The sequence below is a fragment of the Opisthorchis viverrini genome, assembly GCF_000715545.1.
Source record: "Opisthorchis viverrini unplaced genomic scaffold opera_v5_92, whole genome shotgun sequence".
NCBI lineage: Eukaryota > Metazoa > Platyhelminthes > Trematoda > Opisthorchiida > Opisthorchiidae > Opisthorchis > Opisthorchis viverrini.
The window spans coordinates 829,228-849,384 of record NW_008751748.1 but is presented as its reverse complement, the minus strand read 5'-3'; the positions used below and the strand labels follow the sequence as shown (position 1 = coordinate 849,384).

At 42.0% G+C, this 20,157-nt stretch overlaps 1 protein-coding gene across 1 annotated transcript in view; it reads left to right on the top strand.

Annotated features, from left to right (window-relative positions):
* Nucleotides 1-9,569: 9,569 nt before the first annotated feature.
* The window catches only part of T265_13684 (hypothetical protein), a gene marked incomplete at both ends in the record, with an annotated part of 18,313 nt that continues 7,725 nt past the window's right edge, over nucleotides 9,570-20,157 (top strand). Inside the window, 4 exons of the mRNA XM_009170033.1 lie at nucleotides 9,570-9,718; nucleotides 14,683-15,025; nucleotides 16,473-16,878; nucleotides 18,491-18,830. Coding sequence (XP_009168297.1) covers nucleotides 9,570-9,718; nucleotides 14,683-15,025; nucleotides 16,473-16,878; nucleotides 18,491-18,830 — 1,238 coding nt within the window. The remainder of the gene's footprint in view (nucleotides 9,719-14,682; nucleotides 15,026-16,472; nucleotides 16,879-18,490; nucleotides 18,831-20,157) is intronic.

The following is a 20,157-nucleotide window of genomic DNA, read 5'->3' as shown; positions in this document are numbered from 1 at the left end:
CCGAAAGGGTATTACAGATGAACGGTCATCATTAACATCAGGGTCTTCAAGCAAGTTCGAGTGAACCGCCGAATGAACGGAGACACGAATTTTATGTCTTGCATACCTCAAACTATCCTAGAATACAACCTTTTCAGCGTCTTATCGTGTAAAGGGCAAAAAATGTACGAATTACAATAGGGGTCATTGGTGCATCTAAGACAGTTATTTGTAGCAACACTGTTTTGAAACCAATATTCTCCAGCGATTAGTTTTTTTCTCGTGGTTCGTTCAAGATGCTTTCCATCGTTTATAAAAGTAGCTCCCACTCCAGAACATTCGTTAGCTGAAGGAGCACTGTTCGTTGAGGAGAAGAGAGGCACAAATAGCCAAAGTCTGTGGTCCTCGGCAAGGAACTACGGCCTGCGGAACTAAAAGTTACGATAACGACGGAGTTGACGCAAGTGTGCATGGTCACATCATTGAAAATGGCTGAACAACCTATGAACCTGTGTCGTTTGTGATGAGGGTTGGTCAGAAGGGCCCAGTCATAGAACTTTCCATCAGCTGTTCACTGATCCACCTAAGAAGTTTGTGCATGGCATTAATCTCGACCGACTCTCGCAAGTCTCATGATACTGTCTATGTTCACTGACGTTTTAGGAGCATGTCTACAAGTCAGGTTGACAATGCAGAGGCACGCGGTTATTATTCGTTGGCCTCAGCAACACGGGTCCTCTTATTCAGGGTTTTCAAAAAGTAAGCATTTTGGAGGAAGTAAAAGTGCTTTTTAACGAAGGTTTTATGACCGCAGGCGTCTTTAACAGAGGAATGTCAGCAGAAAACACAAGGAATCAAGTCCATCCTGAGCTCACGGAAAGATAACAAAACTATGCTGAATCATGGCTTAAGACGAAGTGGACTGTAAAAAGTGATTTCGAATTTTCGATCGAATTATTGACAGGCGACTTGTAGTAAAATTATGATTTACAGCAGAGAGACAATCTGTGGCAGTTTCTCTGTTAAAGTACAAAGGTCACATATCCATTATTCCGTTTACGTTCCGGATCCACTGATTTCGGCGAGAAGTTACACTAGAGGACAAGCTGACTGAACAAACATTCAAACTACTTGAAAGTCGCTTCATTCTGCAGGTCTACCGGCATGGATATCTTTAGCGCGCGGTGTGTACCGAGCTAACTTACTTTACAACAGGAGTCAGACGCATTAAAATGTAGAGAAACAGAGCCGAAACAATATAGCCGAACAAACCTCACTAATCTGGTAAAGCACGAAATTAAGTCATTTGCGGCCAAGCGTCCGAGCATCAGTCAACTTATCAGTGAAAACCAGGGGTTCTTTATTTTGAAATATGTGAACTTTTGATGTGTGTAGGACAGCACGGTTCAAGCACTCACAGATCACAGAAACTGTTTTATTCTCCAATTTAATATGGGGAATAGGCTATCAATAGAAATCCGTAGGGTACTTCTCAATGTAAGCATCCAAATCCTTACCGGAAAAATGTCACTAGGAGGAGTCCACTAATTTTTCCCTTCTATTGTTCATTCCAGTTTGAAATGCGCAGTGGTTTGGGCAACACAGTGATGTACAGCTCAGTTTAGCAGGTTATCACCCGACCAATGCAAGAGCAAACGATTTTCGACGCAACCAGACCAAACCCTTTCCTCAAATGCCATTTGGTCGGTGCATCCAATATCTTTCTGGTAAGCCTTCCCAGATTCCAGTCTCACAATTCTTTCCAAGGTGAACTCAAAGCCACTCAGACACAAGGTTTTGAGTCTGAACTCCGGTCAGTATGAAAGCAAATTAGAACTGCCTCTTAAATACGTTTTTGGTAAGTCTTATGTTTCCTATAGACACTACAATATCCAGCACGACACCCAGTGTGTTTTGTCATGCTACAGCTTTTAGTAATGAAAGATGCGCATTTCAAATTTGAATTTAGGTGAGTTGCTGACATTTCCTGAACCTTGGTAGACTTTTGACACATCAAAAGAAACTGCATTTTCTAACGTTTTCAACGGAATGTGAGCAAATTAGGGAAACCGTACAAATTACCTGGATTCCGCTGTCTCTGCTGATCAGATCTCGGGTACGAATCAACCAGAAAGTTTCAATCCTTCCTTTCCCTATTTAGTGGATAAATCTGAGCATCAACTTGCAGATGATGCTTAGCGAATTACGCTCGACTGAGGCTGCATACTCTTTGGAAAGCATTGTCGTGTACGCTTCCTGTCAGTTGTCCAGGATTGCCATATGCAGAAACCAGTATCAAGGTGAGATGCACAGAACTATTATGCCACAGTTCTTTTTTCTTACTAGTGTGCTTCAGACAGGATTGAAAACCAAAATATGATTTGTTTTGCTTTACTTTTCTGCGCTCACCTCGCACAATTTTCATGCAGTAGCGCGGTCGTTGCGGCAATGAGAGAGCAATATAAGATCTCGTTGAAGTCTCGAAGGCTGAAGCACCTTGATGCTCCAAAAACTGACCGAGAAACTAGGATTATGAATATTTTTAAGGTGATCAGCCACAATCACTTCCCACAGTTCGGGTTGCTGATAACTGCCGCACTGCATTGCCGCTTGAGCTACGGTATCTTCACGTGCTCCGTTGTAGGCAACCAGTCATAGGCCTAACTGGAGATGAGTCACAAATTCAACAAAAGTCTAGCTCGTGAACGTTGTGACTTACAATTCAGTGCAAGTAACATAGTTTTCTTGGCTTGCCAACTTGCAAGCTGAGCATACGGAAATTTTTTAGTTTGCTTCTTACCTGTTTATATATATATCCAATCCTCTGTGGGGATTGCTCGAGACAGGCCAAAAAAGTCTTCCTTTTTGGAGATAGGGCTTTGAAATATCCTGTTTTATCGCATCCCTGTGGAGCAACTGTTTATATATATATCCAATCCTCTGTGAGGAGCGCTCGAGACAGGCCAAAAAAGTCTTCCTTTTTGGAGATAGGGCTTTGAAATATCCTGTTTTATCGCATCCCTCGTGGAACAACAATCTTTTGTTTTTTTTTCCTGTGGAATATATTTGTGATCTTTTTATTAAACCGTCCATTGGACCAACAAACGGGTAAAAGCTACAGAACCTTATTAATGGACGTTATTTTATCCGGCTGAATGTAATCTCCATGACAGACTGGAATTCGCTCTTCACATATGCTGAACGGTGTAATTTCAGTTCAGGTAGCTCTGCTCCTCACCTGACATCCCGTGGTTAGAGGATGGCTTACTGGAACCTGCGTATATGTCAAAGTTCTTATTCTCTGAAAGAAAGTGGATGAGCTTGTCATTCACATCTTCCGGTAGCTTTTTTCTCACTCACCTGCGGCAACGCCGAAGAATGTCGCACTATTCAAAGCATCCTATTGGGCTGAAATCCTAGGGTTTCTATGGTTAAAGCTCAATTCTAATAAGACACGTCTCGGTTCAGTTTCTCGATCATGAATTACGTACGCAGCTTCACAGCGGTTCTCCAAGCCGTAACAGTTCTGATGAGTGATAAGTTGACAGAATGCTATGCATATGGAAGCTCTGGGGTCGCTCTGGTGGATTGGATGGCTCCTGTTTTTGCTAATTGCAATTTGGAATTCCCATATCAGAGGTGTTGTTGTCTTGTTGAACGGCATGAACTGGGACCGAAACATTTGACTTTAAAACCATTTTGAATCCACTTTTAAACCTATGTGACCGCGCGCTTCTCTTTTTAGAATCTTTTGTTTCTGAAACAGCCCACTACCTAAAATATGAATCTATTTTGGATTAGACCGTTCTACAGAATGTCTTGGGGAAAAGGCACTTAAAACCGATTTGCCGATCAAGAGTGCTTGATACACTGGGTCTATTTACATACTAGTCAAAATAAGGATGGTTGGGGGTTGGGGCAATTCGCTGGTATTGATGTAAACCAGAGTAAATGAGGCTGGTAGGAAAACACGCGGAGTACTGTGCCGCCGGACGGTCTAGGTATAATGACGTAACGGTGAACACTATCATTGGATCTTCTGTACCAATAACCACTCGTCCTCTGTGACTCCTCTGCCTTTTCAGCGGAATGTGGTAGCTTCATGGAATAGCATGACAGATGATAATTTTTTGAGGTTGGACTCAGCACCGCTGTCTTTAAGTGGGAACGGGTAACTGGGCAGCGAACAGCGACTGAAGTTGTGATTTCACAATGTGACATGAAGTCGAACAGACCGGAGCCAACTTAACTTAAACAACTCACATGTGCTTCCCTGGTATTTTGTGGTGGGTGCGATGGTGACCATCAAGTCCAATTTCACTGAGGTACGTTGCCCTCAGAGTTCCACTGTCTCTCTGGCCACCTTGAATGTCTTACCTACTTTCGGGATTGAGATGCGTTGCGCTTCAAAGCTATCCAAGCATATACCGATGGACGTCACTTCATCAACAGTCAGACTTTACTAAGATCTGAAGCCACGAAAACAATTTTTCAAGTTTAATCAGAGGCCCTCTTAGTAGCTGAATTTCTGTCCTGCTCACTTGATACAGATGAGTTGCTTCTGGAGACGGTCTCAGCTTTATAGTGCTAAGTTTCTCGCCTTGTTTCTCTGTTACGTTAACGACCGGTTTATCATTTTCGAGGCAAAGTACCGCATATAGCCTTCACAAACTACTGACTTTGAATTAGTAATCGTGATGTTAATCAGAATAAATGGACATGGCGCTTTTACTCTCCCTCCTTAAGAAACCGTTTAACGGCATAAAAAGGAAAGTTGGACTCAAACGAAATTTCTACGTTCTAATTACTCAAAACTCTCAGGTGGACTTGCGAGGCAGAAGCATCCTTTCAAACGGTTTGTTTTAAGTGCTGTGGGAAAAAAATTTCATTTCAGGATTGTCCTCAAAGGTGACAAACTTCTGCAAGGTATACCGCTCCATTTCAGCAGAGGTGCACTCGCCTACGTGAACACAGCTTCTTCGGATAATTGAGTCTTCATTACTTTGTATTTCGGTGTCTCCCTCGTCCTTCTACGTATGCGCTACCTCATAATGTTTAACAAATTATGAATCCTAATTCTTACTAGGTTACTCTCCTGCTTTACCAGTTTGCACAACTTTTGATCTTTCCGAATAAAAAAATAGCTCAACGGAGAAGCCTTCGGTAATACGACATTTCTGTGGCACAAAAAGTTTCCAAATTTCTTTTCCTAATATAAACGAGTTTAAGCGCCCTTGGTGAGTTGTTTTAACGGGGAAAGCTAGGGTCACTTCTCTCAAAAGTGGGGTCAAAATGAGGCCAAATTCAAAGACTTCATTTCGGATCACATGTACAGTGGTGGTTTCCCCTGTCTGTGGGTGTTACATCTTTGAACACAAGAAGCCTCTCGTTCACTCACACAATGTTGTTAAGAAGAAAATGGTATCTCACCCCAAGGGTATTTCATAGGTGAAAGACTGTACAACGGTTCAGGTTCACCTCGGCTGCACGCTTTATCTATTTAAACCTTCACACTTCATTTTCCCCACCAGATACAACTCACCTCCTTTCTGGGAATAACGACGACATCCTCATAGCTACACAGGTGAGTAGAAGCTAATCGTTTATAATCCAACAAGCTGACCATCGTCTTTATAACTCGTGTCCGATGTAGTTCATGACCTACCGATACCCTCCTTAAGAAACCGTTTAACGGCATAACAGGGAAAGTTGGACTCAAACGAAACTTCTACGTTCTAATTGCTCTAAACTCTCACGTGGACTTGCGAGGCAGAAGCACCCTTTCAAACGTTTTGTTTTAAGTGCTGTAAGAAAAAAAATTTCAGTTCAGGATTTTCCTCAAAGGTGACAAACTTCTGCAAGGTATACCGCTCCATTTCAGCAGAGATGCGCTCGCCTACGTGAACACAGCTTCTTCGGATAATTGAGTCTTCATTACTTTGTATTTCGGTGTCTCCCTCGTCCTTCTACGTATGCGCTACCTCATAATGTTTAACAAATTATGAATCCTAATTCTTACTAGGTTACTCTCCTGCTTTACCAGTTTGCACAACTTTTGATCTTTCCGAATAAAAAAATAGCTCAACGGAGAAGCCTTCGGTAATACGACATTTCTGTGGCACAAAAAGTTTCCAAATTTCTTTTCCTAGTTACATCGTTGAACACAAGAAGCCTCTCGTTCACTCACACAATGTTGTTAAGAAGAAAATGGTATCTCACCCCAAGGGTATTTCATAGGTGAAAGACTGTACAACGGTTCAGGTTCACCTCGGCTGCACGCTTTATCTATTTAAACCTTCACACTTCATTTTCCCCACCAGATACAACTCACCTCCTTTCTGGGAATAACGACGACATCCTCATAGCTACACAGGTGAGTAGAAGCTAATCGTTTATAATCCAACAAGCTGACCATCGTCTTTATAACTCGTGTCCGATGTAGTTCATGACCTACCGATATATATTTTTCTGTATTGTAACCTGACAAATCGCCATTTGTTTTTCACACCCACAGTTTTTACCAGAGTGAACATTTGAGATTTGTTAGATGTATCTCTTCTTTTCATAGGAGCTCCTCCTTTCCTGATGCGACAAGAATACCTAGGTCACTCTACAGAACAAGCAATTTACTCGCGTTTTGCTCTCCTCTGGCGCAATGTTTATTTTTGGCCTTGCCATGTGTTGAACTGTGGCCGTCAGACGTTGGAGGCAATTCCGTGTATCCACGCTGGGCAAACCTAGCAGATCGATATTTAGCAAATGAAGGTGTCTGTATTCCGCGACACTTGTGGTTTGTCCGGCACACTGAAAGCCGATCCCAACTATCCTGGTTATTGTTACCGACGACTCGCTTTTTAGGGATTCCCAAATTGGCGTTTTATTCCCATTCCTTGGGATATACCGGTTCGTCACCATGTGATCATCTTTAATCACTTAACGAGTTCATACCGTTTTCACTACAGGTTTTGGATCTTGCGAAAATCCGCATATCTCAGTGGAAGCACTGTACGCCCTCAAACACTGAGGAGTTGCACAATTTGGCTTCAGAAAAGGAAAATGAAGGTGGCCAGGTGAGATAGACACTATAGCTTCTTCTCTCTAGTAAGAGACTGGAAGCGGCCCCAATGAAAAGCCAGCTGATTTTCAGCTTCTCGATATTTTTTCTCTCCTGAACTTTTCTAGATATTCATTGACTGTTGGTCAAGTATAAGCAAGTGCTACAAAGCGACTCCACAAATTCCTTAATAGATCTCACTTTTCAAGAGACGCAAAGCGGATTTACGAGAAAACATACTACTCGCATACCTCCCCCATCAATAGTATCGCCGTTACACGGGTATATCTTTCGATTCCTATTGGGTCATGGTAATCTTGGAAGTTCGTTCTGTTGAACACATGCTCCGATGTTAAGTCAGTCTGCGAACGCGAGAATAACGTAAGCCGCGCGAGTAAGTGTCTTTGCGTAGACCCTCTGCACAAGTATATATTGGAATCGCTCCATTGAATAGGTCGCCGATTGTGAATCACATCAGTACGATAATGAAAATACGTCTGACCAAACAAGACCAGAATCGACGGTGGATGAACCCAGCTGACTATGCAATGCAAGATAGTCGCAGTTTTTATAAAGACATACTGGAACAAATGAACGACTCCCATTAAAAGAGGGGCTAGTAGGAATTGGATGATATCAAAAACGAAATTACTGGAAGACATGTCCGATATATAAGCGGATTCTTTTGTCCCTTTTCATGATATCGTCTCCCTTCTTCACTGTGGGCAGTCATCTGCTTATGCATAAACTGTACTCTGCTTAGTCTACTTAGTTCATAGTAGACAAAGTCTGGACTACAGTGAATTTCGTCTTCTTCAAGTGACGCTGATATTTTTCTTCGGGAATCAGTATTGTTCTCATTCCCTTCCGCGTGTTATAGAGATAATATCTACTGGTTGCTTCGAGGTTCCTAGGAGATTGGTGAGAAGCTCGGTGCCGTTGGTTCTCAGTAAGAATGAAACGGTCGTACAGTATTTTCAGAGTATTCAGAATAAATTGACTTCACTGACGGAGAATATTACAAAGCCGCCTCATACTCCCAGAAAACTATACGTAGCTCAGAAGGAATAGTGATACACGCGATGAGTGAAATTTATAAGAAGCCGTCACTTAAGGAGTCAGTCAACACCTGATCACATGGTGTGAATTCAGTGTCTGAAGGATGGTTTGCGCTATATCCTGTCCATCTGCGAGTTAATTACACTGCTAACCAGCCGTTTCTGTCTGAGCAGTCGAGTGTTCAACCACTTGTTCGGAAAATCGCGGATTCGAAATGCCCTAACGGTTCGGGAGAGGTACATTGCTGATTATCCCCAACTGGTATGAAACAACTGTACAGGGCTTCTCAGCTTCCCAGAACAGGGTGATTTTAGTTACGAAACAACATTCCCGTTATTAAAACTGCCAATTTCCCACATACACAAGAAATTATGTCAACTAATGGAACGTCCCCGGAGCTGTATAAACGCGCTCTTGATCATCAACGACCTCATACACACAAGTGAGCTTGTATTCCATCAACAGTTCGATTACTTACAATCAAATCAACCTTCTAACAACTGGACAAACTCTTGCCACATACCATAATACTATGTCAGCTAAATTGCTTTCACAATCTCATGCTTATTTATGTGCGCTTTTGTGCGTTTTCTGTCATTTTCTACCCCTCCGCCGGTACTTTTGATGAACTTCCTTCTGACTAAAAGCGCTCTAAGACCCATTTCAACCGCAGCTCATATATCCACACCCACCCTCACGTGCATTCCTTTCTGTCTATTCACATTTTCACCCAAAAATACCCACTGGCACGTCTCATCCGGAGTGCTCATCTCACAAATTTCAACAAAGTCCAGCGTCAATATATATTTACCACATAAGTAATTCCATCTTGGTCTAGTATCATGATAACTGGTATACAGATGAGGCAATATTAATATTATGCTCATTTTCCCCTCCTGTGAACTCAAATCATACAACATTCATACGGCGGTAGTCTATCAATAAACATCAAAATAAAACGAAGTAATTTTTAACGAGCGGATTTGAGTAGTAAGGTTAGTTCCAAAACAGTTTTAATCAGCATATTCTGTGCGCGCAGCGCCATTTGTCTGGTTTCGATTACAGTCGCTTCGCTAAACAGCAGCAGTGTCGAGTTCGGATTGTGTAATATGATGGGTAAGCAGTCGGTTAGGTTGCACGCCATAGGTGACTTCTGTTTTAGAAAACACTGCATGGTTTGCATCCATAATTGGTGAAAACAAATGAAATGTTAACATCTCATCAAGTATATCCCCACGATATCCTAAAGGGATGAGATACAGAGATCCGACTTTTCAGCTACTCTGATACTTTCAGGTCCGACAATAGTACGGCATTCTCCCCATTGTTTTCACCTTGCATCTGTTTAACTGGCAGCTTTTGTATCACGGATCGATTAAGTGCACCCAACTGGTTATCCATCCACTTTTATAGAGACCACCATAATGTCTCCATATTCCTCGCTACTCTGAACTTTCATGGTTTATCACTCCCACAGATAGGAACAAAGAAGTTCAAGCCAGTTTTGTTTATTAGACCTGATCCGGCCAGGTCAAACCCCACTCAGCAAATACACTCTGCCTCATATAAATCGCGAGGCTATGGAGACATATTCCAATCCAAGATTGAATCCGGACCACGACCCAAGTAAGCTGTGGTGTCAATTCATGAATGCTTGCTATTTATCCTTGACAGCGATTGATTTTATCCTTCTTGGGTGCTCGACAAGGTGGGCATTTGTCCGTACACACTAATGTGAAATTGAACTGCTGGAAAACCCACTGCTAAACTTGGCTTGAAATCCGATCAGTACGATGTAGGCAGTCTAAGTGTGTTAAATATCTGCACTTTAATAAGGAAATAGAAGTCTGCGAATGGTCGCTTTTCATCGCAATGGCAACGAAATAGCATGCTAAGTTAGAATACGGCACAGTGTTGCTATACTATAAAGAGGCATTGTCTTCTCAATGGTTAGGAGGTTATATTGGTGGGTCTTGGCGATGCCTCTTTTGCTGGCACAGATTGGGCTCACCCGTCCCAATGGTGATCGCCTCAGCTTTTTGAGACATTGGCTGGCGAATGACGTTCGACCAATGTTTGCTAATCAACAGATTACGTTGACTCGGCTGGATTGATTCGGTGGGCTGTATCGAATAGGTGGCAGGAGAGAGCCCTTGTCATGTGTATGGCTGGCTGTGTGTTCCGGTGACTGATTGTCCGAGATAAGCGCCTCGTCGTCCTACCCACGTGGTGTGCAGAAAATTCACAATCCAACGAATATGCACACATGGGGAAATCGTGACCGGCGCTTTGTTCTTTAAACTCGTGTTGAGCACATGATCTCTGATAAAGTGTTAAAGGTTGTTCGCAGCTCTGAGGTTGTGATATGAGCTTCATCGACGTACCGTTTACAAAATAGTGGTAGGTCTTGAAAATTCGCCTGAGTTTGCTCAGCTTCTTGGGCGAAGCTGGGTAGAAGACCGGACATAGAATACCAGTTGCTTGCGTTACTTAGAAGGATTGGATATACGAAAAAAATAGCCTAAAGAAAGACGCTTATTTTCCAGGTTGGAAACTAACTCGGAGCATCTGAGCCCCATTGTTTGATGCTAGATCTCTATGTCCAGCGAAGCCGTAGTTCTGGATTCAGAACCACATTCGTGTTGATAAAGCCGAAACACTTTATCTAACCTTTCTACGATTCTCAGTGAGTGGCTTTTAAACGAGTTTCCATTAGTGTATAGAACCCACGTTGCTTCCACCTTTGAGTCATCTTGATCAAAGGTTGAACACATCACACCATGTTGGGTGCTCTTTACTCTGAAAATGATGATGGCTGAAAGGAATTTCACCGTTTTTCATGAACTGATCGCCAAACTGGAAAAATACAGTGACTGAATGCGGTTGCACCTGCGCAGAATGGAAGCACTTGTTCCAGAGTCAATGATGTGGAAGAAGCTACTTTTCCACAATGGGATATATATATGTATGTATATATACATATATTGGATATATATATATATATATATATATATATATATATATATATATATATATATATATATATATATATATATATATATATATATATATATATATATATATATATATATATATATATATATATATATATATATATATATATATATATATATATATATATATATATATATATATATATATATATATATATATATATATATATATATATATATATATATATATATATATATATATATATATATATATATATATATATATATATATATATATATATATATATATATATATATATATATATATATATATATATATATATATATATATATATATATATATATATATATATATATATATATATATATATATATATATATATATATATATATATATATATATATCATGCAGCAGATTGACCAGTAGTTCAAGTGGAGTTCGAGCGACAAGTAACTGCAGTTCTGACTGTTCATCAGTCGCATGGCGAGGGCAGCACGTGCCTGTTCCACTGGTGTTCATAAGCGTTTCTGGTAAAGTACGTTTGTAAGCTTTTCATGGACGTTTGTGTCTGGTACTTCTGTCACGCGTTAGGTCATACTGGTGGTTTCGATGAGGATTGTTGTAAACCAGATAAACCGTTTCTTAGATTAAAGTATCTGGTGCGGGACAATAGATCCATCGATTGATTACCAAGCCTTTATGGAATCAGCCATTAGATTCATGTTGAATTGTCACGTACTAGGTCACTTGTTTGCTTTTTGAACATGTTCTGAACATCGCCAGATGCTCTCATTTGTACACGAATCTGGTTTTAATGGGAGAGTCGATGGAATCTTGTTAAATCTCTCATTATTGATAGTCTTCTGCAACGGAATGTGATGCTGGGCTCGAGACAGCTCAGTAGTTAGAGAAGATCCTCGGTTTGGACTCAAATTCATCACTCTGTCTGCTCCTATCTAGGCTTGTGGCACTGCAGCATCGTAGACCTAGGACAGCTACACACCGTAAGAGATGTTTCAGCTGGACGAATGCTGCACAAAATTACTCGATCAGGGCAAATTTATGACATAAGCTTCCTAAGGTCTAAATACGTTTCAGCCGGTTTTGACCTGAATACCTCTCAATTCGCGGCTGTTAAAATTCATCGCAAGAACTCTCTTTTTATGGTCATCTGTGTGGTGTCGATTGTGCACAAATACGTGTGGATTTCAGTGCTGAACAACACTTATTGGATGTGTATGACCGCGTACTGTCGTTAATGTAATCGTATTTCGTCCACCTCCTGGGTTGAGTGCACCATCTTTTTTTATAACTGCAGTTGACGCTCAACAAGATTCGCTGACCATTCTTTGCTTTCCTGGCTTGATCTAATGTAGATCACCTTGTCTTCGAGAGAAGATGGGTAAATTCAGATTCTTTTATCCACTGAACCGACGTACTTTTCACTGCTCCATCTTTAAACTCGAGAAAGAGAGGGGCTTCGGATAAAGGTCCAACTCAGGTATCTTGTGTTCAACCATGATGTTAGCTGAAGGTTGCTCAACCAGGCTGCACTCAATGAGGCATTTTTATTGTCGTCTGTTTTAACCTTCACTGTAAATTAACTGGAAGCGAACGCTGAATTACTGTGAGATAAACGGTCGCCAAGAAGTCTATCTCGATGCGAATGGGTATGTTATTCACATGTAGCTACTGTGCTTTTTAATGGCTTAACAAAACGCGGAAGCGCTTGTGGTTTAAGATAGAATGAATGAACATCATAAACAATAGATTCGGCTGGATTCCTGGTGAGTCTTTTGTCAAAGGCATATTGGTATCTAAGTGAGTGTATTTCGCCAAAATGTTTAGCTGCAGTCCAATAAACAGATAATCCCGTTTTCCAGCTAGCCTAAGCAGACAGTGACTATTAAATATAGACTTTGAGTAATAGTTACAGGGAAATTAACGTTCGGTTAACCTTGTTTGCATTTTTATGTATTTTAAGCCGCTGTTATACCAACAGACTTGTCTTTCTGCTTCCACGACGACTCGTGTGACGGTCTTTGACTCGTCACATTGTTTTTGAGCTAGCTTGACAACTAATTTTAGCCAGCTGGGCACAGCTGAACGGACTTCTCTACACCTATCTAGTTTTTGTAAAAACCCTTTCAATCAGTGGTGGACTATAATAAGTTCTCTGGGTGAGGATAGGCGGGTTTCCTTGTGCTTAGTATGACAGCGAAGCTTGATACGGGGAGCTATTCGTGGTAAATTCGTTTTCCCATATCACTTTTCAAGTGCGCTAGCGAGATGTTGCTACTCGCAGCTTCATATGCTCTCCACAGTTGACATTCGACGGTAGTAATGTAAGGAATAATGTCTGTGTTGTCTTGACGGGGGTGTGCTTACACTGCACGAAATATTTGGGCTTCCGGTCCATTCGACACGGAATTTAACGCACTTGCTCTCCATCAGTTATCTTGCACGCATGATCGAATCGTACTTTTTGAAGGTTTAGGTATTACACGATGAGGCTTGGTTCCCATTGTCAGTAATCAGGCTGTTCACAGCCATTTAATGGTTGCATGTTAGATTCATTATTTTTACAGTGCTGCTCCGTCGAATCTATACCGGTCCAAATGAGCCGTTCTGGAGTCAACAACTCCGACAGCTACCAGTTATCATTCATCTGATCTGGCTTGCTTACACACGCAAAGACTATGGAGGCAGGACTGTTAGCACGTAGGACCCAACCGTTCAAGTAGGTAGTGTAATATGCACGCTATGGAAGCACCCACCAACAGTGATTCTCTTAAAACAGGTGTTCACGACAATTTCTGTGGATGGAAAACAGAAACAAAGCTCATGAGCCAAAGCCCAGTAAGCAAGGTTGTACATCACCAATACTTACATATAAATCAATGAAGCTGACAGACACCGTATACTACAGGTAGCCTGGAAACACTGTCTATTAAAGTGGACGCACATCTGGTATCGGCATCACCATACTTGATTCTCACCAATCACGACTGGTTTAATGTCAAGCAGTCCAGCTATTGTCTCCCATTCAAAGTATGTTTCGGGGTTGAAGTGTTGGACCACTGAAACCAACGAAGCCGCTCTGCACCTTCCGTCCTCTCTCTTGAACATTATTTACCATGATCTTCCAGTTGCTCTTGGGTGGATAACATCACACCCACTTTGGCAGAATTTTGACTTGCACTACGTTGTGGTGGGGTTGTGAAACATGGAAATGAACAAATACTATTCAGTGATCCACAAAAGTTAGGAATTATCCCATAGAAGAGCAACCGTCTACACATTTTACGAGCACGTTCTTAATCGGCCGCGATTTAATGTACGAAGCTCTTGAAGGGAAACTGACCTCTCATCTTCTCAGTGGTACTTTGCTGTAGGAATCGCTGTAATTCAGTTTAGTATGTAAGAGCGCTGCAAGGAGCAACTTGAAAGGAATATGCATCAAACGAGCTAGACGCATTAGCCATCACGATCATTAGTGAAAAATCCTGAAAGGAATCTCTTCTACTCAAGTAAAGTTCCCATCACATCCCTCCAGTAGTTCAGTCAGTCGCGTGCCTTTGCTGAAACCCACTCGTTCTTCTTCTGTCTTGCAGTACACGGTGCTTCAGCGCAAGTTCGAGTTTAGGGAGAGCAAAGGCTACACAACATCGTCGTACTGGGGAAAGATCTCCCGTTTCCCCTTCCTTTACCATCAGTCCATACGACGAACATACAGGCCGGATGGGGAACCTATATCTCTTCAACAGTTTGCCGCAGCCTACTCCAACACATGCGTGGACAAAGCTCGATAACGGCATTAAAGAAGAAAAACAATCACCGTTCTGGAATGTGGAAAATGCACTACCTCCACAAGTTTCTGGAGTTGAAAGGGTCAGCGTGGATCGACAGGCGATACGGGAGATCACAACTAAGGAGGTAGAACTAAAAGCCGCTCTCGTAAGTTTCTTGAAGCGAGTTATCTGAAGAACCTGATTCTTCTTTCTTGGTCTGTTTCTTTCTGTGATTTTCGAGACTTGTCTGAGTGCTATTTCTCGAGGACACTTCTTCTGGTTAAGGGATTTTGATATGCTGATCCTGAAAGAAATAGCCGAAATTTCTAATAAGGCATATCGTTAACAGAACAGTGGGGGACACACATGAAGCCTATCACTCGTGACCTCAGACTTTGTACTGTTGACTGTTTGGCTCGAATCATTGATTTTTTTACCTTCACTGTTGGGGCCACTAGTTCACGATTGCAGTTGCTAACCCGTGTGCACTATTCCGCTAAATCAGTCGCATAAAGCTCCGACTCAACTATCGGGGATTTGCATACCTATCATTCATGACGGTCAGTAACAGCACACAGTCACCTCAGGAAGTGCTAACAAATCTCCGATATCAGGCTGAAAACAAAATAAAAAATCAGCCCCTACGTATCCGCCGTGGTCTAAGATACTCAACGACTTACTTAAGGAACACATGAAGATGTTTGTATCCTCTCTTTGCCTTCAAATCGGTACGGTAAGTAGACAATGCTGATTGAGAGTTGTCCATCTCAGAATCAAAGCGTACCACTGCAGAAGATGCTTATCAGCTCACCACCATTTAGTAGCACTTGTAGTTGCCTCCAAGACACGGTTATATACTGTTTTGCAGCATGCTATATCCTCTGAATGAGTAAGTACCTTTGGGAGACACAAAATGTATCTTTGGGAGCTGAGTTTTCGTTCCGGAAAATAGTTAATTTGAACTAATTCCGAAGCTTTATGCATCCGGTTAATGAAAACTCGATTGTGTGTGGTTCTTGTTCACATACATCTCTTTCGTCCCACAAGTTAAACGAAATTTATCAAAAGGATTTCTCGGGATATTCCTCAACCTTGCATACACAGTGCTTCCTGTTTGGGGAGATCATCCACAGCACCGATCGAAAGTATATCCTCTCGCAGGAATTCTCTGTTAATGGCACTCACTCTTCTTGTCCATTTTTAGGTTCAAATACCCAACAATGTATCCGTTGTCTTTTTCTTTATTATTAGGCCGAATCTGAAGTTGGACCAATATACAAATCCATTGTGTGCTGAGAAAACCAGAATAACTTCTAGCTAGAGGTAGTCTAGTACGTACATTTTCTGGATTTGGTCCTCTGGACGACCCTCAAATTTCCTTCTCGGTCACATTCCTAATCAGGCATCTTCCAATGTGACGTAGTCTATCTAGTCCGGAAGGAACGGTTGAATAGCTACGGATTTTTATGCACTGCTTTCCACATTCACCTCTACTTGACTTGTGTTGTCTTCCAGCGTGATTACTGATGTTATGTAAGTAGGCTAGAGGCAGTGTGAATATCCAACCAAGGGCTGCTGGTTCAACGTTCACACGTCTTCTCTTTTTCTCGTAGGCTGGTGTGCCTTCTCCACGTACACCAGATGCACTGTTAAAGTCTCCGAAATTGCTCTCCCCGCTGTTGATAAGCACAAAGTTGCTCGGTAATACCCCCAATATCGGGAACAGCAAATCCCCGTCTCCGAGACCCAGTCCTATAACGGATAAGCTTTCATGTATCGCAGCCCCACTTGATCTGGCCGAATATGATCAATCAGACGATCTGTCGGCGAGTTTTGAGGCAAGTCTTCTTGCTAGTTTGAAAGAGGCAGCCACTGGTGCGGCTTGTCGACAGTCTGGCCTGGAATTAGGCATGGAGGCGAACGGGATATCTAATGCATTTACGACGACAATAGGCAAAAAGCATGCAGAGGTGTCTGAAAAACAGCAAGGGTGTCCAGCCGAACTGAGACCTCGTTTAAGTAAGTTTGTTTTTTGTGTGGAGATTTCGTCTTGTAAGTGAAGCCGATCTATGCTGAAAAGCCGATGTACATTCTACAGCTGTTTCACCCACATTGTTGTGAACTTGTGATGACTCGTTTTGACGGTTTCCATAGTCACACCTTTAGACACCACCAAGCTGCGTGTCTGTGCAGCAAACCATTCTAAAAGTTTGGTCCAAGTTTTTCTCTAGCGAGAGTAAAGTTGGTATGGACAGAACGAAGCTCTGGAAGGAGACAGATAATAGCCGATTTTTCTTTCGTGTTAGCCCATATTTTTAGAAAACGTTGAATTTTTTGTCAGAAATTAGTCCTCTTTGTTATGACCAGAAGAAGATTCTTGGAAGGTTTTTCTGGTGGTTTTGCCATTTGTGGGTTCACCAGGTCGGTCCAATCCCCAAAATTTCTGGCTATCTGGTATTTTACTTGCACACAAAATCTGATATGCAGGCGGATACACACTGGTTTGATATTCAAATGGATCTCAGTTGTTTCTAGGTACCCTCACCGCATGGTCGGTGTTTAGACATAGCATAGTCTACTTACTGTAAACGAATGGCTGCTTACGGGCTATTACGATGCTTCAAAACGAAAAATTTCTCTTCCTGGGTTTAGGCCTCTTGGATGCTCGTGTACAAAGTCACACATATGACCTGGATTATCTGGGAGGGGGCATTTGTGAACTCGTCCAAGTGATCAGCATGCGTTATCCAGGCAAAGCAACAACGCAGGTTTCACTCAGAATAATTCCTAATGATGAACAAGTGGTAGATAATACTGTCGAAAAATACTTCCCAAAAATTCTGGTGGATTTGTACTAATGGACAGCAAGACAAAGTTACAGCATCCTAGTGAATTCGTTTATCGAGAAACGGACACTTTTACAGCGCGACACATATTTGTCTATTGGATGGCGGAGAAATTTACTGAAGTGAATTCCACACAACTGCCTTTTATGATAGATTAGGCGGAACAACGGTTGAGTATCTGGGGTAGTGAACTGAATGGCAAGTTCTGTACCGGTGAGACTCATTGGTATAAAATAAGTCAGCTTTTAAAAGGGAGTTTGCAGGAGAGTAGTTCATAAGCACATGCTACTGTGATGTCGGTTTTGATTGCGTTTCTGTCTGTATGATATGCACTCGAATTCAGTAGGTGGTCAGCGCCCAACTCACTATTTATTGTTCGCACCCTATGGCACAACCCTGTTAGGTAAGCTCTCTGTATGCGTCACACAAATTCACTGAGAATATGCACTCATTCAGGCTTTCGGTGTTTTCAATATATTTGTGAACTCTCATCGTGAGAATGACCTCACAGTATGTGTTTACACGAATACAGGATGCAAGGAACTTCTAGAAACGATATTTTGGTTAGGAGCGACCCCTCACAAAAGGTTCTTTCGCTGAAAGTTTGGCATATTATCACGCCAAGTGTGCGGCTTATTCTTTACTCCTGAGTACAGATGCTGGCCCTGTCTTCCAAGATAAAGCTCCACCGAAGTTTCTCTTTCCGACGTTTGTTTTGTTCATTAATTTAGCCCATGATTTTTGCTTGAAAACACGTTGTCTTCGGTTTGCATGAATGTTTTCAGATATTCCTCCCCGTCACAGTAAACCCGGCTTGATTGGGAATTCGCAAACCCCTGAAAATTTGCAGCTTCGAAAATTAATAGAGAACGAATTTCAAACGGACATAAGTTATAGTGATGATGATACTTCAATGGCCACCACAACTGCTGGACTCGGCTCTTTGCTTGACAGTCCTTTCCCCGAGAGCTACGTTGAAGGAAGAAAGAAGGAATATCCTGGATTCCCATCAAGCAAGGGTAGTTTCAATCCAGAAACGAAATTGGGAGCTCCATTGCTATACACCGATGGCATTTCAGTTCATCCGAGTCATCCATCGAATAGTAGGCAACATGCTGACGAGGGGTAAGTTAAACGCAAAACGTGATGTACGACTGGTTAGTCCAGGGTGTACCACCTTCCGCACGATGACCATTCAAATTTATTTGTTGAATTTTCTTGAACTGATGGTTTGAAACATCGGAAGAATTACGATGCTGAGTCCATCCGTTGCTACCGCATACATTTCCAGTATTCCTCTGCAGAAAAATGACATCTAATCACACGTGGAGACTAGCTCGCGTGAAGTGGAAGCCATCGGAATCCGAGAAAACAGGTGCAGCTATTCTATTATCCCGTTGGTATGGTTAGTAGAAAGAATACCATAGTCTTTACATTACCAGTAATGGTGTAATCAGAAAAGGTTATTCTTGTATACCTTAGCTCGTGAATGATATCTACACATAAGCAGCTACACGACTGACGCGTTTTCGTGGATAATTCCCTGAGTATGAACTGATGAGTTGTAATGTGTATGCATTCATTTTGTTGTGTCGGTCGCATGACTACCAGGAATGCTTTTATGGTTGACTTTTGTTCAGTTTGTTTGGTAGCTGATACTGCCCCCGAAGTTGAGCATAGAGCAACCTGAGTCGGTATCGTTCAGTTATTGCCGTCAACAGGTTGAGTATAAGTCAGGATGCAGCAGCTAGTGAAGAGATTATATTACAAAGTCGCAAGGTATCTATTGGCCAAAATCACGTCCTGACCTCTAGAAATATTAAAAAACGTGGGAAAAAACAGTGAGAAAACTATGTCTAAGGTGCAACGCCGCCCGAAACAGACAGCGGTTACTGATATTCACTTCTAATAATGAATTCATCATAGTGACACCACCATGTATGTATACACTACTTGGTCTCCCACGAAATATATAGATTTCATCCTTAGCCAAGAAATACTGTCGATATATTCAACTCCGCGTAGCGTTCTGTGGCCAAGCCACCTGTTGGTTTAACAGAATCTGTCAATAAAGAGGTATTCGTACATAGCCTGGAGGATACGTTCGGCTTCTTTCGACTGGTTGAAGTACTAAACCAATATGGCCGACACACGTACTTCCTTGTTTGGTCAGTTACCAACACACGCTCAAAGAAATAACCGAGTACCTCCTTGAGACACAACCATATAGAGGAGAATATCGGTAGCTCAGGTAGCGTAGATGGTCGTTGGCATGTTCGCTGAGCTGGGCAATTTGGTTGCAAACGTTTCATCACCAATCGAGATGACATCATCAGTGCGTAGTTGTGCGTAGCGGTGGGTTAGTGGTTGTGCCTCACGTGTAGATGCTTGTCGGCAGGCGAAGTTTTCCCAGCGACGAGCTTCTTTGAGCGTTGTACGCCCGAATTGGTTT